Source organism: Pundamilia nyererei, unplaced genomic scaffold (genome assembly GCF_000239375.1).
Source record: "Pundamilia nyererei isolate P.nyererei 1_Seehausen unplaced genomic scaffold, PunNye1.0 scaffold00004, whole genome shotgun sequence".
NCBI lineage: Eukaryota > Metazoa > Chordata > Actinopteri > Cichliformes > Cichlidae > Pundamilia > Pundamilia nyererei.
Genome location: NW_005187405.1, coordinates 1,780,285 through 1,801,583, shown reverse-complemented (window position 1 = coordinate 1,801,583; position 21,299 = coordinate 1,780,285). Strand labels below are relative to the sequence as shown.

General features: G+C 41.2%; 2 protein-coding genes across 3 annotated transcripts; one reads left to right on the top strand and one right to left on the bottom strand.

The window, feature by feature from the left end:
- Positions 1-271: 271 nt before the first annotated feature.
- pcyt1aa (phosphate cytidylyltransferase 1A, choline a) lies at positions 272-8,489 on the top strand. Its single transcript, XM_005721094.2, has 9 exons — positions 272-725; positions 4,429-4,542; positions 4,868-4,967; positions 5,111-5,227; positions 5,573-5,724; positions 5,918-5,996; positions 6,104-6,246; positions 6,338-6,526; positions 7,549-8,489. Exons 2-9 carry the CDS (start codon positions 4,429-4,431, stop codon positions 7,765-7,767), a joined length of 1,113 nt encoding a protein of 370 aa, XP_005721151.1. The 5' UTR covers positions 272-725; the 3' UTR covers positions 7,768-8,489.
- Positions 8,490-9,957: 1,468 nt separating this feature from the next.
- On the bottom strand, positions 9,958-21,204 carry LOC102200237 (adaptor related protein complex 2 subunit mu 1). 2 transcript variants are annotated; one of them, XM_005721092.1, is made up of 13 exons: positions 21,009-21,204; positions 19,437-19,558; positions 14,473-14,738; positions 14,154-14,236; positions 13,863-13,868; positions 13,623-13,758; positions 13,001-13,145; positions 12,783-12,800; positions 12,153-12,272; positions 11,834-11,969; positions 11,549-11,646; positions 11,273-11,384; positions 9,958-11,036 (listed from the first exon to the last, which is right to left on the bottom strand). In XM_005721092.1, the coding sequence occupies exons 2-13, from the start codon at positions 19,508-19,510 to the stop codon at positions 10,902-10,904; spliced, it is 1,329 nt and encodes a 442-aa protein (XP_005721149.1). In that variant the 5' UTR covers positions 19,511-19,558; positions 21,009-21,204; the 3' UTR covers positions 9,958-10,901. The 2 variants fall into 2 exon arrangements, with proteins under 2 accessions (XP_005721149.1, XP_005721150.1); XM_005721093.2 differs by lacking the exon at positions 12,783-12,800 and having other exon boundaries at positions 21,009-21,203.
- Positions 21,205-21,299: the final 95 nt, after the last annotated feature.

Below are 21,299 nucleotides of genomic sequence, written 5' to 3'. Positions count from 1 at the left end.
GGTTGTTGTAATCAGGAAAGAGAAAGTGTGCAATGTCTTAATCTTGTGCAAGAAGTTTTACAAAGCAAGAGAGCTGATAAGAGACATGCAAAGTTTAGGGTTATACATTATGCTTATGTGTGGGACACAACAGAGAGAAGGAGAATGTTATTTATTGAAAGGGATCTTCTCATTAGGACGACTTAGAACGAAAGGACAATGACAAACTAAAGATATAGAAGGAGCGATGCAACGTAAAAGATGCCAGCTGCTAGCAAACACCAGAAAAAGAAGAAGTAGAAGAATAATTCCAGTAGGTGGCAGTCGAGTACAGTCACGGAAGCGCCCGTTGTTGTACCAGTTCCTTTAAGGATGTCCAAGTTTTGTAGTTCCTGTGTTGTTGACCTGTCAGCCTTGTAGTACAGACTGTCACTGCTGAGAATTTGTCTGTCCTTCTGGTTGATGCGGTATTTTGACAGCGACACAGAAAATACTGGGACGTTGGACGCACAGGATTGTTCATCTTTACCGTTGTCACTTGTGCTAGCGAACTAGCGAGCTAACAGCTAAAGTTAGCTAATAGGCGGCCAACTTTAAAAGGTAGATTGGTAACTAGCAACTGAGGGTGGCTAGCAGCGTTAGCTAGCTTTCTTGCTTTCAGCCAGCTAGCCTGCTGGCACTGCGAGGGTAGGAAGCCGCCCACTCGTGCAAGGCAGCATTCCGAAAAAAAAAAAAAACAGCGAAAGGTAAGCAAGCAGAAACTTCAAACCTGACGTTAGCTAATGTTGCGAGCCGGGATTTTTAGCCTAGTGAGGTTGGGAATTTCAGTGAGGCGAAAAAGTCGGCACAGCGAATTTTTTTTACTGCTGTACTTCACAACTATTATCACCAAGCCCTTTGTCAGCTGTTGGTGTCTCTCCTGTCAATAGTTGAGGTTAGATGCCTGTTGCACTCTCTGTGTCAACTTTGCATGTATTTGCAGCCTTACTGAACAGCATTATAACTTCCCAGGGATACTAGACATTGGAACATTGTGTTAAATGCTGTGTGGTTTTCAAAGTGTGGTCGGAGGACCTTTAGTGAGCCGGGCCAGGGCCGAATAACTTCTGTGTTTAAACCTTACTGCACGAGCGAAGACAGCGTTGGATGTGCACACAGTTACTATTCTTAGATTTGACCCGAATTTGAACAGGTAACTTCCTGTAATCAATGATTAATCATTTGAGTCATTTGTGGAACAGTGCTGCAGTCAGTGTCTCATTTCAGTTTTTGATGTGTTTCTGGAAGATATTCAGGTTTAAGCCTGATAGTTGGCTTAAGAAAGATATCGAAAAGTCTCTTTTAGCTTTGAGAACGTAAAGAGAAATAAAGATGATTCTGTACTAGGCTAGCCAAGTATTTATAAAGCAGTTACAAAAAGAGCAACCACTGACCAAAGTGCTGGACAAAGCAATAAAATACAATTTGAATAAAGTTTAAATAAATAAAAGGCTAGAAGGCTAAACTTATAGGGTTAAGGTAATCACTACAAGTTTAATACATTATATTGTTTTCTTGGATTTGCTGAGAAGCATTGTGTTATTTAATCGTTTTACAGGTTTGATCGTGTACCTCATTTGCACAGCACTTATTCACACAGTGTTTGGCACTGGTCCCTTTGTTGCGTTCTTATTATAGCAGTCAGTTTCAGTGACGATGACATGCGCTCTTCATCTAAATCGTCTCTGTCACTGTGTGGGAGCCCTGTAGGACTTCTCAGTCCCAGTGTTCAGCTGCTGGCAGGAGGGGGGCGTTTGTGCAAGTGCCCAGTGTTGGATCAGATAGCTGTCACTACCAGGAATGTTGAGCTGCCATGTCCTTCACTCATTGTACTGAGTCACAGTTTCATAACTGACACAGCAGCAGATGTCCAGCCGGGGGCTATTATGACCTAATCACAAGTTAAAAGAAACCTTTTCTTTTGCTTTTCCATTTCTTCTAAATTTATTGTAAAACTTTCAGATAATTAGGTCAGTTGTTAATGCTCTCAAATCTGGATACCAATGTTGAACTTTATTCATATATCACTTTCCAAAAACATAGTTGTGAAGTGCTTTTCATGACACAGCAAAATAGATCACTATTAAAACTTAAAAAGAAAAGTACACACAACTATAAAAACAAAACAGCGAAAACATGATATGTACTTGAACAGTGTGTGAAATATGACGGGTGAAATAAATATATGCAATAAAGCATCAGGTTTTTTAAGTTTTGGTGTTGTGTGCATGAATTTGTTAGATGAATTTGACATAAAAGTGGTCATAAAGGGAGAACAGATAAAAACTTGTTTAAGACACAACTAGTGTTAAGTAAAAGGATAAATTGGGATTATCCTAAACTATAAACAATGCACATCTACTCTAGTTTAATAATAATATGGAGCTGGATATCTGAGTATGTCTCCTTTAAGGAAGTGCCACGGTTAATCATAAAATCTGAATATCCACTTTAATGATGTGTGGTTTGAATGTGTGGAATGAGGCAGAGCTTCCACCCATAACACTAGCACACTTAGATTATAGACTTGACTTTTTTCCATATTCTGACTGTCGGGGTGGTTGGAACGTCTTTGTTTTGAATGAGTCGTGAAGCTAAATGTCATGTGATGCTAAAGAGTCTCTTTTTTTTGTTACAAGGGCACAGACACACTGCAGACAAGATACAAACACAAGACCTTCCCATATTTGTTCTCTTCTGCATGGTTGATTAATGAACATACACGTATTCGGTTGTCATTTTGGCTATGGATTACTCGTTAATCATTTTTGAAAGCAAGCATTTCTAATGTTTAATAACTTTTATAATGTGAGCTTGTTGGTTTGATAAGAGAAGCCGACCGAAGTCTCATGAGGGGATTATTCATCTTTGCAAGAAGTATTCCTTTATAGCTTCCTCCAAATATCTCAGGCTGTGCCATAAAGTTGTGGAAAGGCATCCAGCAGACTCTTATGTGTATCACAAAGTCAGCTGAAGTCTATCAGCATAGAGTATAAAAATACGCCTACTTGTGGTGACCTGCTGACACTGGAGAAACGGGGCTGGGTTTAATGTTCCCACATGCGAGGCTAACTTGGTCTCACACGAGGCATCAGATGTAAAGGCTGAATGGGGTTAATGTTCTGTATGTTTAGGAATTAACTATGGTATGTTGGAACAGGTGGTGTTTGCTTGATTTTCACTTGACCTGTATCTCTATGGATGTGAGAATCTGTCATGGTGGTTCATACTGTGTTCTCCCGGTTTCTGGGTCAAAGGTGACTCGGCATATATCACCTGTCATAACACGACAGCTGTATAAATTTACAGTCTGTCCGTGATGTATATTATATTTTGAGTGTGCTTGTGTGCTTTAATTATGTAATACAGTTCCTACCCCCAACATAAAGTGTTACTAATAGGGCTGGGCTATATCATAACGTTCACGGTAATATCGGTGTAATGTTGGGCAACGATAAGAAAATGAAATATCGCGATAGAATATGGGTAAAACGCGCATGCGCAGTGCCTTTGTTTACATACGCACATGGCGGCGATGCAGAATGAGAAGGGCGAAAGTGGATCGTTAAATGAAACTGATGAACCAGAATTGGTTTGTAAAAATGCTGCAACTTCAGTGGTGTGGAACTGGCTTAGCTTTCATCCGTCAGATACACAACAAAGCACTATTTTTGGTAGCGCATGCTAGCGGGCCGTCGTTATTACCGTGTTTTTTGGAAAATACAGCACACTCAATCAATCCTTTGATTTTTCTGAAAATCGACAGTGCCCTTTATAATCCCGTGTGCCTTCTGTATGAATTCTGGTTGTGTTTACTGACCTCGAAACGATTTTATGTGGTACACGGCGCTCGAAAATCTGTCAAATGTTTCAGTACGACTTTGCTAAGCTATGAAGGCGCAATGCTCGATGATTGTCGGAGCATTACGGCTACCGTAGTCAGGCGCCTCGCCGAGTGATACGTACTTTGCTTCAACATAATATTAACGTATTGTGTGTATAACACTCTTTTTAAGTTTTTTGGATATTATACATGGTTAAGCTCAGGATATGTCGGCCAATTTCCACTGGAAATGCCTTTTGGTTAAGCTGTCAGCAAGGAATTTGCATTTGCACTGTTAATTTTTTTATATAACTTTAATGCACTTAAAAAAAGCTGCTTGTTTAAGTGAAAAAACATTGATGGGTTGTTTTTTTTTTGCACTAATAAAGTTGAGGAGTTGTAAAGTATTTTGTCTAGCGTCAATTATCGTCAGTTATATCGTTATTGCAAATTTTCAAATGTATATCGTGATAAATATTTTTGGTCATATCGCCCTGCTCTAGTTACTAATTAACCTAGGACATGGAAAAGAGTTGAATGTGAAGTGTGGGGTGTTTAAATTGCACTTGTCTTAACCTTTGACCCAGATGGAGGCCCAAAGCTCCAGCACACTGCTGCTGTCAAGAAAGAGAAGAAGAGATGGCTCCAATGGGGAGGCCGAGGAGGGTGAACGGTTTGGGAAAATCCCCAGGTGTACTGTGGTGAGTCTTTGTGCTTTAACAGCACCGTATTTGCTGTGCAATCTTTGTGCGTAATGCTGTACAAAGTGCACACCAATGCAAAGAGCCCCAAGCAATAATACTGCAGTGTGAGATATCAGCTGATGTTTGCTGAGGAAATGTCATCCGTTCACCCTTGATGTCCACATCAGTTTATGCTGTAAGAGTCCAGGAAAGAGCAATTACATCATTTTAAAGATATGACGACAGTTTTTCTAGTATTTGTGAGGAAATTCATTTAAATAAAAAACAAAAATGCACAATTGATCCTTTATATCATCTCATTCTCCTCCAATGTCTCTTTCAGGGGCTCAGGCACCCTGTACCCTTTGCAGATGAGCTAGAGCCAGCTGATAGTAAAGCTTACAAAAGAGTCAGCATGGAAGAGGCCAAGAGGGGAACACCACGTGAGTCTGAAAGCTTAAATCTCTCACACTTTGATTGCCTCTCTGGTGCCACAGTCTTAAGTAAATTCACAGCTGTGGTCAAAATGAAACCATTTGATTCTCTCTGTCCACCTCCTAATATCTTATCTCATTTGTTCGTCCAGCTGAAAGACCTGTGAGGGTCTATGCAGATGGCATCTTTGATCTTTTCCACTCAGGTCACGCCAGAGCCCTCATGCAGGCTAAATGCCTCTTCCCAAATACACATCTCATTGTTGGAGGTAAGCTTGAGTGTGTGTTGCTGCTCTCAGCTGCTGGATGTTGTTCAACAGCTGGATATTCTTTCAGCGTTTCGTTTTTATGCTCTGTGAGCGTACGTCACATTCTGTTCCCAACTGTCTAATAAAATAAGAACAAACAGTGCGGTGGTGTTTTTAATGGCAATGCAATCAGAGATTGTTACATGATGCTCCTTGAACTTGAGTCACAGTAAATCCCTCAGCTGAAGTGTTTGAGTATTTTCTGTCTCTATGGCTTTCCCTTCTGTTTAAATCAGTTTTTCAAAGACTCTTTTTTTTTTTGTGGAGAAACTTTAAATTTTCACTTCTTTAAATATTTCCTGTCAGTGTGCAGCGATGACCTGACTCACAAGTACAAGGGCTTCACAGTGATGAACGAGGATGAGCGATATGATGCTATCAGACATTGCCGCTATGTGGATGAAGTAGTGCGAAACGCCCCCTGGACGTTAACGCCAGAGTTTCTTGCAAAACATCGTGTGAGTACATGACACAGAATTAAAAACCACGACTAGAAACTTTCAGTCCCTTCACTCAGAACTTGGAGTCAGACTGTAGACATTTTTATAGTGCTAACTTTTTCCCTACTGTTTTGTTTGTTTTATTTTTGTACAGCTTGTAGATCTGAATCTCCCCTTTGTTTATCTGTGTTGCTTGTAATGACCTCTCCAGATTGACTTCGTGGCCCACGACGACATCCCATACTCCTCAGCGGGCAGTGATGATGTTTACAAGCACATTAAAGAAGCTGGTGAGCAACAGCATAATGGAGATTAGGAATGTGGTATGCAGTCAACAAGGATCAAATTGGATAAGTCCAGAAACTCTTATCGCTACAGCTTTTTCTGCTTTCTTTAGGTATGTTTGCACCCACCCAGCGGACAGAGGGCATCTCCACCTCTGACATCATCACTCGCATAGTCCGCGACTATGATGTATATGTCAGGCGCAACCTGCAGCGAGGGTACACAGCCAAGGAGCTCAACGTCAGCTTCATCAATGTACGAAACTTTGCTTTGCTCTAACCGGACGTTAAACAGACAGTGGATGTGTTCGTTAACCTGTCTCCTTTGTCACGTGCACCCTTAACAGGAGAAGAAGTACCATCTCCAGGAACGCGTGGACAAGGTGAAGAAGAAGGTGCGTGACGTAGAGGAGAAGAGCAAGGAGTTTGTCCAGAAGGTGGAGGAGAAGAGCATCGACCTGATTCAGAAATGGGAAGAGAAGTCCAGGGAGTTTATTGGAAACTTCCTGCAGATGTTTGGCCCTGAGGGAGCCTTGGTGAGGATGCTGGTTTTGTTTGGTCTTTAAACACTATTTAATGAGGAATTTGATTGGAAACATGTGCTTTTTGGCAATGTTAAACGTCTGGGAGACTTTTTCACTTGAAAGAAAGGCTTTATAGCCAGTGATGCACACATCTGTGAGGTGAGAGTATTGTTGGTGTAAATGAACAAAGCATAAACACGGTAGAAATGGTGAAGACTAAAATAACATGACTTTGTGATAGTAGGCTTCAGTCACACAGGACTGTAGACCAGTTACTGACAATGTAGGAACCACCAATGTGAGGGGAAAATGTGCAATTTCTGCAAGTGTCTGCTGTGCAGCCGCTCACAGTGACGTGGTATTGTTTTGATACAGGGACACAAAATATCAGTATTTTAATAAATAAATGTAAATACTCTGGGAATACTATGAACAATAGGGCTCATCTTATGCATCACCAACATCAGTTGCCAACTGGTCGGGATTACACATTTTTCCTTAGCGACTAGAGGTTACCAGGGGATGGTTAAGTCATAGATGTCTTTTATCTTTATTTTAGGTTATTAGCTCAGTCGGTTAATTCCATTGTGCATAATATGTGTGATCAACAAATCGGATCATTTAATTTTGTCCTTCAGTTGTTTGAACTCACAGGCAGGCAAAGATCCAAACTTATTTTCACTTGTCTCGGCCAAGATCTTGCCCGGGACTTTTAAATCTAAGTTTTCAGCTCATAGTTCTGATATCAGGTCGGAGTCCCAAAACACACGTCTTCCCATATGTGACATGATGGTACTGTAGAAATGAAATGCAGTCTTAGTGTTTTTTGATAGTGTCTGGGATTTAAAGCAGAGATATAAACTTGTAACAATGAAAAAAGCCGTCAGCTGGACCATGTGTACTCTGTGTTTTTGTTACCACTGTATGTAGAAAAGTCACACTGACTTAAAATCACACGGCACAGCACATTATTCCTGCATTCAGCTGATTTGATCACCAGCTCATCTGTTCCCGCCTTTGTCTCGCCTCCACAGAAACACATGCTGAAGGAAGGACGTGGCCGCATGTTGCAGGCCATCAGTCCCAGACAAAGCCCCAGCAGCAGCCCCACCCGCGAGGAGCGCTCTCCCTCTCCCACCTTCCGTCTCCCCTTCTTCTCCAAGACCTCCCCGCCCCCCTCACCTCCCCATCACAGTGGGGCCCGCGGATACCTCATCAGCGAGGACGACGACGACGAAGACGACGAGAACTAGACTTCGTTCGCGCTCTCTGCTGTCAGGTCGCAGTCAGCTCTACTAAACTGGTAGCACTGTCGAGTAGCGTGAATTTCATTGAGCTCCTGCTTTAAATGTCTTTTTGTTTTATGGTTTTACTTTGACCTTTAGGACTTCACTGTCATTAAAACAGCCAGGTTTTGTTTTTTTTTAAACGGCCAATTTTATCCTATTTGTTCCTGTGTAAGGATCAGTTAAAATTATGGCTGTAGTCACTTGAGTTCTGTACAGGTAAGTTTCATTTATCTTTCACTTTGTTTGCGTTGGGGTTTTTTTTGTGTTGTTTTTTTAGTCACTCACTGTCACAGATATTTCACGCGGTGCACTCGTCTACCACGGTATTATTAAGGTTAGCATTGTATTGCATTAGGAGTGGGTCCCCCCGCCATGGCTTTGACACCAAATTCGGTGTCGGAAAGGTCAGCCGAGGAATCACGAAGACACTGTTGGGTATCTCGGGCTGCAGGTTGTCAGAGCAGGTCAATTAATTGAAGTTTTACGTGCCCTGGCTCATGCAACGGGGCAATTTATATTCTGCTCATACTAACAAAACAAAGACCTGGCTCTTTTTTTTATTTCTCATTGTTAAAATAACCAGGAAACTCCAGATCCTGTGTGAGCTGAATCTGAGAGTACACTTGTTCTACTAAACAGCAGCATTTTTCCAATGTGTGTGTGTGTGTGTGTGTGTGCGCGTGTGTGTGTGCGCCTGCCTGCCTGCCTGCCTGCAATTGGGCCTGTTTTTGTCAGTGTATGCGCATGTTCGTGTGTCAAAGCTCTTAAATTGGCATGTTTGAAACGTGTTCTGTCAATATTTGCCACCTGTTTACAGATCTGGTGTAAGCTACGACTTTAATGCATATAGTAATAAATTTGCTTTTAAATCGTGTCTGCAGACGGGAAATCGGTCTTTGAAAGACTAGTTTGGGACTAGACGCCTTTCAGTGGCGTAAACAGAGGAACAGCAACAGTTTAGATGTTGATGTAGATACTTAAATGCTTATTTTTGTAGATTTTGTTTTTCACCTGTGCTGCTTCATTTTGAGCAGATAATCAACATGAGCAGCGGTGGAAAAAGTAAAATACACAACAGTCTGGTTGCCCATCTTTACAAATAAGTATTCATAAGCACAAAACAGGTTTCTTTGCTGAATAAAGCCTCCTAATGGGAAGCACACTAACACAGCAAATCATTAAAACTTAAGACAGGACTTCCACTTTCTGAGCTGGGCTTGTGTGCACCACACTTATGTAGCTACCTCCCTCCCTGAACTGATTGTTTCCGAAGACGAGCACAAAGTATGGGCATAAGGTTTCCTTTCTAAACAGAGCCATTGTCCTTGCACTGAAGCAATGTGACTTGCTCAAATATTTAAGTCCAGCCTCTGTGTGTGTTATGTCCTGTATCTTTGGGGATAAATCGTGTTTTTTTTTTTTTCCCTCCCCTCTGTAACTGTGACTGAAAAATCACAGGATATCTGAAGATGTAACGCAATACTGTTAAGATGACGCTAATATAAATGTTGACAGATGTCGATTGATATGCTCTAGGCTTGTTGTGGGTGAAATCTTAATTGGAACTTGAGGGAAACAGCTGAACAGGACTTGAGTACTCACCCTGCATTATTCCTTGAGGAAATCCAGCCTAGTCTTTGGTGCTGAGCTAGTTTTGGGAAGCCTCGCTTTGTTTCTTCTGGAAGCTTTTCCATTAAAAAAAATAAAATCAGTGAACTTCTCATTAAGAGCAAATCCACCTACAAGGTGGTGGAGGCTCGAGTGGCAAACCAAGCCAATAATAGCCACTATTAATAAGAGGCATGTAAATGTTTTAACAGGAAGTGTTTTTAATCGTGTTATTTTGCTGTTTGGGGCAATTTTGTTTTATGTCCTGTATGTAGAGAAAGAGCAAGGCAGTAAAAATGTATTAAAATTGTTGGCCAAAGCATTTCTGGATCATGAGCCATCATTTGTCTTTCAGTATTTTCCATGTTAACTGGATTCTTTGGCATTGTATATAACCTGCATAAAAAAAAAAAAAACCTGCTCCTGTTACAAAATCTGCTGTTCCCACAAAGAAGCACATCCTTATTTCAAACAATGAGAAAAGGAAACTGGTACAATAGAATTCAGACAGCCTAAAATAACATCAAATGAAAACAAACAGGTGGGTTTGGTTACAGAGTCAGATTTAATTGGACAGAACGGTCACCAGGGCTACAAACATGAAGAAGCAGACAGGTGCAAAGCAAACGCCAGGGGGAGACCTCACCTCACTGCAAACACGTCTAGGGCCTCGTCTTTGAATCCCAAAGAAAACCAAGTGTGCCAAAGTTAAATTTGGGTGTGAATTTGGGTCACGACTTGCTTATCATGATGATGGTCAAGCTTAAAAACTGTCTGGAATGTTCCCTTATGTTTTAACTTCACTGACTGAATGCCAGGGAAAAAAGTGAGGGAGAAGTAGTGGAAAAATACCAGGGAAATCTATCAAAAAAACAAAAGGCTTGCACATCATCATTTCTGCTCTGCCTGCTTTTGAGATCCGAATGAGCACTCCTGAAAACACGGATCACATATCAGTCAATTCATTCAAAAGGGTAGATTCTACTGAGAGACGTTTGTATACAGGAACTACATCAGGATTCATTTTAAACCACAACAGCTACTAATCATCTTAGCAGGGATAACTCGAAGATTTGGGACTTCTAAGTGTTGAGTAGATAGTGGAACAATAACACTGAATAAACACAGGAGGGGGGGGGGGGGGGGACCCTTCAAGCCTCTAGTTCGCTCCCCCGGACACTCCCGCATCACTCGTCTTTTTCTTTCAGACACCGGCTGGTTCATGTTTACTCATCACAACGAGATATATACGATACAATGGTTCACATTTTGCATATATCTGTGCATTATAACATATTTACTTTTTTTCTTTGACAATGTAAATTTCAATCTTCAACACCTAGTTAGGGAGAGGTGGGAGGGGGTGAGAGAGAAGTGATAAGGGTTGTGGGAGGAAGAGGAAGGAAAAGGAGGGGGGGAAAAAAAATCTTAACAGGATAGATGGGAGGGGAAGTGGTGAGTTTGCTGCCTGGCAGGGGGGAGGTACAACTTTAGCAGCGGGTTTCATAGATTCCAGAGCGGCCGATGTACCGCACCCATTTGATGACATCATGGTCACTGTAGTTGAGTTTGGACTCAAACACCTTCAAGTAGCGCACCTTCAGGCCGGATGGCGCAAAAGGAACCTGCACGGACAAAGGAGGAATGTTACAAACGTGCCAAAACATGCAAGGTGTAGATCGCAGGTTCTTGCAACAGGAAGTGTATTTATGTGGAAATAGTAAGCAGGATGTGATTTGCATGGAAGATAGTAGGATTTAATCCAAAGTCCATTTTTATGGCTAGCAGCTCTATAATAAGGTCCACTACTTTTCCATTCAGAAAAGTAAGGCTCATGCGCCACTCCAGTGAGCAATCTCACCTCAAAGTTCATAGAGATGGGAGGCCTGGCCCATTTCTTCTTATCGTTGGTTGGCAGAAGCTCAATCTCAGCACTGATCTGAGACTCCTTCATCCCAGCCATCCGTTTGATCCTAAACAAGCACAGAGAAAGATGTGAGACATTGCATTTTCACTCCAAAAAAAAGAGGGGAAAAAAGGAAAAGCAAAGAAAATATATGAGGTTGTTAATCATCAACTTTTCAGAGAACATAAAAGCAAATTTGCTTTTCCCATGTGCAGCAAAGTTGATACTCACTTCCAGACAATGGCGTTCTCACTGGCCTTGTACTTGGCTTTTCCTTTCATACAAATCACCTGCACACCGCTAGTATTGAGGGGTGTTGGGATACGCACCTGAGGAGCAACGATAAAACAATAAATAATTAGAGCAGGTAAACTTTTGACCCATAACTGCACATTTTCTCTGATTTAAGTTCTTAGAATTTAAAACGTATTTTCCTAACATCTTCTGCATTTCTGAGTAAAACGCTACATGTTGAGTGTAACATGAAAAAACAAAAAACACAAACAAACAGCTGACCTCAATCTTCTGAGCCAGCAGTGATGGTTTGAAGTTGGACTTGATGACCACTTTCACCTCCAGTTTGGTGCGGCCCACCTCCCTGACTAGAGGAATAACTCGGAACGGCAGGATGATGTCCTTTGTAGTGCGATATCTGCAAGAAATAGCATGAGAAGAAACGGTGTAAATTAGTAAAGCAGAAACAAGCCTAGTCAGTGTCTTCAGTGTTCATCCATGCCAATTAATGATGCTTTTAATGTCATTAGAGCCAAACAATTTCTCATGACTTCACAATAAAAAAGAAGCTAAAAAAGAAAGAAAATTTTCATCTACTGACCTCATAAGCTCATACTCTCCATCAGGGGGGATGAAGCTGATGCTACGCTCAGAGTCAAACTTACTGAGGCGCACACACTGGTGGAAGGTGCAGTCATCGATGGCTATGGACTGCTTCCCACTACCAGGAAAGAAAACACATCAGACACCACATGAGATGAAAGAACAGTCCACCTGTTTATTACTAAAAACGTACAGGAAAAACAAAAAAAAAGGTCCCAGTCTCCAAAAGCTAAAACTACAACTTTCCCTCAATTAAGGTTTATCATATGACTACACAAAGGGACACAACTGCTTAGTACCAAGACATGTGCACCTGGTTGAGGTTAATGTCATTATTCTGCACTTAAAACAAATCAGTCACTGTTAGGTGTTTGGGTAAAGGATTAGATGTCAAGCAGGTAGGTGTGGGTGCAAAAAACAAACAAACAATTCTACCAAAAGAGGGAAAGCAACCACCAGGCAGCACACTCAAAAGTTAAAGACGTGTTTTGTTTGTGTTGACTGTGTGGGGAGCAACAGTGCATGAGATGTACAAATTCTTAATTTGCTAAAGGGCTGAGATGAGACGGGAGCTGGTGTGAGTGTGCGTTGAGGTGGCAGAGGGTGAGGACACTTGTCAGTACAGTACCTTCCTCCCCCTAAATCACTGAGGTACAGCACATAGAAAAGAAAGAGAGGGAAAGAAAGAGATGCATCCAAAGGAAAGAAAAACGAAAAAGAAATTGTAAACCCTGTGTCGTTGCAAGCAAGACAATATTAACACAGACAAGCATAACTTAGGGCTTTTAAAACTTGGACAATGACATTTCCTGTTGTGGTTTTAAAAATAAAATGCATATCACTCACCTCTTCCCTGCATCATCAGAAGCTCCTCCCTTGCCCTGCTTGTCGATGACGATCTTGTCGTTCATGCCAAATTTGCACTCGGGCATTCCACTCAGGTAGCTCTTCATCACGACTCTGCCGGACACGTGAGCACTCAGGACCTGCCCTGTATGGGAATGCTTATGTTAGGCAAAGACATCACATGAAGCTCAAACTGTTTTATTTGTGGGATCTAATGCTGCTCAATATTAAACTCTTACTTAGAAATTTATGTCTCAAGTATGAAAACAAGTAGCAGTGTTATCACAAGTTTAGAGTTTATCACTTTCAAAATAAAATACATGCATTTCCAAGACAACAGTAGAACCTCTAAACGTGTTTTCTGAGTAATCGTTGTAAACATAAGGACCCATGTTTTGGAAATTTGTAACTGAGACACCCATAATCATCTCAATCATGAGTTGCAACTGTAAACGTTAATACCTACTGCTGCTGGGGAAAAATGTGTGATATGAGACAAGAAGACAAAAACAAAAATCTGCTTTATTATTTTGAATTTGCATGATTTGAATGAGAAATTTACAGAAAGACAGTGCACACTTTATTTTCATTGTCACTTTTTCTAAAGGCGCCATAAACACACCTTGTGGTGACATAAGCAGGTTAACGCTTTCCAGTACGTCCAGGAAGAGCTCATTGCGGCGATACTTGATGCCCTCGCGACGCCAGCCAATCTGCCCCGTCACCTGGCTGGTGATCTGAGACTGCTCCTCTTTTGTCTGAGAAACAGGGAGGGAAAATGTATCACTACTAACAAAAGTCAAAAGGGGATCATCAGCTCAGATTATCAGCATGGATCAACACATTTTCAGTATGCCGTTACCTGGTGCTGAAGTGTCCAAAGGTTGCAGTTGAGGGAAAACAATGAGACAAAAACAAAACAAACAAACAAAAAGAAGAAAATTATTTACATTTTAAAGCAGTGGTCAGCAAGTTTCATTTTATTTTAGTATCGTGACACTGATTAACCGCTAACCCTCTATTTATTTTTCCTACATGACAAGTGGATATGCACTTTTTCCATTTCTAGTGTTTCATATTGTGACACCGACAGTCTGGGAAATGGAGAGTGTACCCTTGTTCTGTCAGAGAGGGAGCATTCATTTATACTGACCTGTCCCTTAATGCCCTGCTGGGTTATGAAGGTCTTCAGTGCCCCAGTCTCTGAGTTCTGGGGGTAGCCAAAGTCCAGGATCTCTGTATGAACAAACACAGCTTGTTGGGTAAGAAGGGAAAACTAGGACATGTAGGGCCAAACACAACCTGTTGACTCTGCCTTGACTTTAACCTGGACACAAACATAGTGAACAGACTAAAGCAGTGACCTCTTTTCCCAAAAATAAAACTATTTACACTCTACCATAACAGAAAAAAATATGTACATATTTAGAAAATTTAACTGATCTCTCACACGAGCGCTTGTCATCACCTACCATCCAGCAGCTCATAGATGAGCACAAAGTTGTTCTTGATGTTCTCCTCGCTGATCTTGCCGAAGTATGCGGTCATGACGTCACACATTTTGTAAAGGAACTCAAACACCATGGCGGCGTTGACATTTTGCTTGGTGACGGCTGCCAACCAGATGTTGGAGCGCTTCACGTGGAAGAAACTGGTGCGGGCAATATTGGTTACCGGCGATCGAACCTGCTGCCTGGCGTGGATCACGTTCACGCGGAACGCATCCACAGCATTACGCCTAAGATGCAAGGACGAAAGATAGAAGGAGGAGAGGAAGTTGAGATAATTGTTTACGACAGTGTGACATCATGTGAAAGTACTCCTGCAGTTTAACTACAAGTTAAGCTCAGCCCAGAGTCATAACAAACAACTTCTTAATACCTCAGGAACATATATATTCATTGAATAGATACCAGTTACCACAAACACATTCAACCAACAGAAAGGGGGCATGTTAAGTTGGTGTTGTTTTGTGTAAAGTGGGATAATTACCATGAAGAGACAACTGAGACATCAACGCAACAATGTCGTAATTAACTCAACTTTATAGGAACAAAAAAAAAAAAAAAAACACTAACTAAATCACACAGCTAATCTTGCACAATCTGATCTTTGTTTTAATGTCTTTTTATTAAGGCAGAGAGGAAAAAAAAGAGCAAAATAATCTGAATTGCATTCTACATTAAGTATACTGTAGCTTATTGCCGAAACTCAACCATGATTAACATGGATTTATAGATGACAGGGCTCTGTATGAGGGATGCAGCAAGTTCTGACAAGAATTTGCAAATCCCACTGTCCCAGGAACATCTTCAGGGCCTTTTCCAGCCACGATCTCCCACCTTTACAAACCCCAAAATAAGTAGATAAGAGAGTATCTCCTAACCAGGCAACATTGCAAATAAGCCTTTCAAACACTGATGTTCTACTTTTCTACTGTACAACAGCATGAAGGTTGTTCGATTTGAGTATATTTGCATATCCCCAAATAAAAAGCTGAACTCTAATGATGCCCAGCGCTGCAGTTAAGAGCTGCCTGTCAAATACAGGCCATGTAAAAATAAGTGAATGATAACTAAACGCAATCTTGTCTTGTTGCTGCTGCATATACAAGAAAATGTTTCACTTAGACAACAAAAAACCAAACAAAAAACTCTTAAGGAATGAAGGGTTTGTAAAACGTTCTAAATGCGGAAGGGTTATAAGAAATGCGAGTATGTACTGTGGCATACTGACGCGGCATGTCGGAGAAATTCAAAGTCTGCAATTGTAGAGCTTATTGATGTAGATGCTAAAAAAAAAAGTTTGTTGGCTAATGTTAACTTTGCCTCATGACTTATTTCATGTTTAATAAGCAAAGCTGTGACAGCATGAGTGCAGTGGGTAGCAGGTTTAATCATCATCTGCGTGTTAACACAAATACGTGTGCTCAGAGCAATAGCCTACTATTTGACAAAAACAACCATGTATAGAAACTCCAGTCACTACTCACTTCCATAACCACAGTGTAATGTAATAACTACTGGGGCAAACAGGAACACATGAGAACAATGCGTTTTAGCATGACAGTTGCACTGAACAAACAGAGGGAGTTAGGCCTGTGTTTGGCAGTCTTATTTCTGCTTTCTTATGCATTTGAAGTACATAAATGCCCCATCCACTGTTTGAGGAAATAAAATGGGGAGGACTACTTTTGCAATTCAAATGTAGCGAATTCCAATTACATCAACTGTCAATTCACCCAGATCACAGTGTATTGAACAGCAGCTATTAACTAGACGTTCCACCTTATTAGATCAGCTTCAGATTTAAATCATTCCATCTATTAAAATTTATACACAAAAATCATTGTTAACATCTACAAAAATGCCATTAGATTATTTAAAACCATTTGTTCAATTTATCTGAAGGGAAGAAAAAACAATAATTAGGGCAAAGGATCGGAGGACTATCTAATCATGCTCAGACTACATGCTTAGGCATCAGCAGAACTGACTGTGAGCAAGACTATTCACTGAAGTGGCCAAGTTCTTTGGCTATGACTGATTTGCTGTTATATTTCAGTATATGGCGGTTTATTTACCACTGTAATGGCATGACGGGTGACTCATGCTTGGAGAAAGTATCAGGAGTCTGACTGTGGAGTCAATGGGCATGCACTTTAGGGGATCATGGGGTCATTGATTGGTGGCCATGAGAAGGAGAGGTCATGCTTTAGAGGCTCGAGCATCTCTTACCTATTCCTACAGGGGCCAAGATGAACAGATGGAGGAAAATGGTGATACAGAGGATAGAGAGGAGACACGAATGAAGTAAAAGGACACGAGAGACAAAAATGCACAAGAGACATTTTCGTGCATCATGTAGACAGAGTGAGTAACATGGTGGTATTATGATGCCATCACTATAGCTGCATATGTTGGGAAAAGGTCAACAGTATCATACTGCTCCTTAATCTAGTGCTTTACAACACAACAGCATGGCAAGTGAAAGATTATTTATGCCACTGCATTACCGAATTGTTATTTCAAGAAAACCAAGTTGCATGACAGCTTCAACTAAAAACTCAGTTCATAATGTAGCTGTCAAAACAACAATACTGAGCAAAGCACCATGTCTGGTTTACCCTGCATTCTGCAACAGTGAGGATCACCAATAGCAACCGATGCTGATGAGTTCACACATCAAAGATAAAGGACGAAATGTGCAAGCAAGAACATGACATTAGAATTTTCTCCGGCCTTTTTTCCCCCTGTAAGCGTAATACGAAGTCAATACCTTTTCTTATTCACTGCCATTCTGTAGGACACGCAGCGCTGCGTTTCAGAAAGCACAACAAGCAGCTGTGTTTGTGCTACAGCTGACAAGGAAGGAGCAACCATGAAAAATAAAGAAAACTATTACTTTACTGATCCTGCTAAAAACAGCACAGAATGAATATACAGATCCCTGCATGAAGCCAACTCAGACCATTAAGTGGTGTCTGAGTGGCTCAGTTTTTCGAGGCAACAGGTCATACTGAACAGTTCTGCAATGCAGCACACTGCTTGCTATTCAACCCATTTTCTCCCCGACTGTGTTTGTGGTGTCACCATGCCTTCAATAATTAGATTAAATGTTAAAAAAGGTCAAAAATGTATCTCTTCACCCCAAAACAGGAGATTACGAGTGTATCAGTTCATACACTTATCCCTCTACAGCTTGTCAACCTTCACTGTGTAAATCTACAAGGGCCTGATCTGCCAGTCCTGGAAAAGAGCCTACTTGGACTTCAAAACAGTCAATGAATGTGAATACACAGAATTTAATAGGCAAATTTAGCTATTTTCATTGGTGACTCTTTCTCAGTCTAACTCTGTAGAGCTAAATATGATACTACAAGCACTCAGCCAAGTCATACCAGACGTTAAACAGCTCTTAGTACAAAATATATGTCATCCCAGGTGGCCCGGTGTGAGAACTGAGCGTGTATTTGTCCACCAAAGTGCTGCATGCTGCCTGATGGATGAAGAGCATCACCCAGGCATTGCTACCGAAATCAAACAGAGTAGGACAGCGAAAACACATTTCAAGCAGACCATCTCCTGCTGTGTTACAAATATACGATCAGGCAACTGTGGCTGCCTGACGTAATTTTACATGTATTATCTAGGGTGTTTAAATTGAGGAGAAGAAGGAGGAGATGTGGCCAAATCTTCTGGCTACCAAGCAGAGCCCTTACATGGCACATTTGAAACCACGTAGGCAACCTGACACCTTCATGGACATTATTACAACGTGGCGAATATACTGTCAAAGGTTTCTCTTTACAACTGGCTTAAAACTGCTGTTTTAAGCCAGGATAAATTATGGTCTTCCAATAACATAAAAGTTGCTTTGTAAAGGCTTTCACATAGAAAAAAACTTTTTTCCTGGTATATATGTTCCACTCCTAATATGAGAATCAAACTTACTTTCTGTGATTTTACAGAGAGTAAGTTTGAGGAGGGAGAACATGAACTCACAAATGAGCTATGCAGTAGTAACAGATCTGACCTGATATGCCTAGAGTCACACTTTATGTCTGTATAACAGTTTTCCACAAAATTTGCAAAATACATTTCAAATTGGGACTCCATGTTTGGATTAATTAAGGATTTTTAAGCAATCTACAGCACGAATTTCTTCATGGCTTTTGTTTTCCTAACATGTGCTAGATTTAACTGACCTTATGTATTGTTATAAGCAGCGAACATTTCAGTTCAGCACACATCAGATATTATGCATTCGGTTTAAGACATTTCCTGACCCCAGAGAGTAACCTTCTGTTTGATTGAAGACTTTAAAGTTAAAATATGTGATCACTGACTAGTAAATGAATGTCTACAGGATATTAAGCAATCTTTATGGGGAGGAAAAGAAGGCTTCCTCTCTCTACCTTTCTGCCACATGGTAAGAATTAATAACTTGTGTCTTCAAGGGAGAGTCGACAGTGAATCAATTTGGAAAAGCTTTTCCCTCAGCTGCACTTAACCTTTTTAAAAACAAGGTGTGGTTGGATAAGCTTGAGTGAACCAAATGATTACCTCAGACAATATGGAAAAAGAATAACTTTTTTCCCCTCTCAATTATTCTTCTCTGTATTTAGTCACTTATAAACCAAGTCTGTAATAAATATTTTTTTTTATCCATATATACACATTTGATTATTTAAAAAAAAGAAAAAAAGTACTACACAGAGGCAGTAACACTACTCTAAATTTAATCCTGGTGCAGGTTTGTATTTGGTCAACAACAGGAAAGACACGTGTGAACTTAGCCAAGAAGAGACATAATCCTCTCTCATCCTGGATCAACTGCAGGCTCTCCACCCACACTGCATCAGGACCTTCTCAGTGATCTGGAGTGTCTCAAAATCTGGGAACATTAGAGCAGGGTTTCTCTCAATTGAACATACCCTATGTCATCTCGGTAAACTCGGGAGATGAGGACCTCCCCCTTGTGGTTGTAGATGAACAGTCCTCCAATCATCGTGGCTGCTCTTCAATCCCAACCTGCCATGGTGAAACCAAAGCCCTCCTGAGAAAAGACAGAAATGAAGACAGGATATGTGGGAAGGAAAAGGAGGAAGAGAAGTAGAGAAGTGAAAGCAGCAAAAAAAAAAAAAAGTGAGGGAGTAAGCAATAGTACAGAGAGGCATTTGTCCCTCACATCCGCTTTTTCTGTCCTTCTCACTCTCTCTCTCTCTCTCTCACACACACACACACACACACACACACAAAAGCCAGATGGATACATCCTGCAGCTGCACCACTGTGGTGACTCATTTTTCCTGTAAGACACGCACACATGCATACATTATTTACTCCGTAGAGGCTAAAAACCACTGCAACTACTCTCACCACAGACAGTTCCCCGTTTTCTTCTAAAGTAAACAAGATTATTGACGAGAGATTAGCAGCTACCAATCTGACGCCGGATGCCACCAGACAGCCAGCTAAAAATCTGATGGCCTAACTAAAGTGTCGTCTTACATGTGTTGTCCGAATCGGGTTATATTCTAAAATTAAAACATATCATCAAAAAGATTCTAAAAGACATTTTTGTCGTTTGGTATTTAATTCTTGCAGAAATGTGCCCTCCTTAAAGAATGAAGATTCTGGAAAACAGAGGATGAAGGACATGCCTGACATTCCTCGAAGATAGAATCCAGACAATTTACACACACAACAGCATTCAGAGGAAACCACCGCACAGATATAAGCCCGCAAGTGAGAAAATATCTCCTCGTTAAAGCACCGCCGAGTCGTGACAGAATAAACCTCGCACAGAAGCCGAGGGCTTTAATCGCCCATTTATCGGCGAAGTCAAGATGTCTGCTCACTCGGGCCATTTCCTAACGTTCATACATTTTTCATATTTTTCTTTTTTTTTTCCCTCGGCCACCGCGCGGTCGGTTAGCTACCATTTTTTTTGTCTTAAATATTATTAAGTGGTTTGACTGTGGTTAGAGGCTTGACCTTCAACTAAGATCGAAGTGATGGAGAACACACCGAGTGAGATATAAGCTAGCTAATTTAGCTCACGATAGCGGGCTAGCTGGCGGTGATATTCAGCGAACCGGAGTCGAGCCGTGCAGAATTTTAAATGGACTTCCGGTCAAAAGAAAACCAGTCAATTTGACGGGACCTTAAAGAGAACCATTAACTATCATCGACAACTTACGAGTTAGCCATGCAAATATACATCACGGGTTATTCAACAATGTTGGGTAATATATAACGTAATAAGAGATATTAACAAGGGGGCCCTTGCTTGCTTTTAATTTGAAGGAAAAACGAGTCCTTTCCGTTATCAGTCTAGTTACTGCTAATGGATTGATGTTAGCTAGCGCCGCGGCGGCTAATGTTGCTACGTTAGCATCGCTCACGAATGAAACCGTTTCACCGGCTTTGCGTAAAGGTTTCCGGACTACAGTTACCCTAATTAACGAAAAAAACTGCAGTCCTTTCGTCTTTAGTGACCTTACCCTAGTTCTCTCAAGAACGCCACCAGTCTTTTGCCTCTCCGTTCGGCCTCGGATAGCTTATGTCAGGATCCAGTAGGCTCCCAGTTCACACGCCCGCTAATTCCGCTCCTTCCTCCTGGTCCTCTGATAGCTGTCAGCTGACCCGCCGTCCTTACGCACAGCCGTTCCGCCGTGACAGGAAAAGGCGCGGCTGGAAAGATGTGTAAACCGCACCCAGGCCTCGATACGATAAGCGACATGGGTTACTGGCCAGTTATTCCGTAAAACATTTCACGTTTTACGGGAGATAAT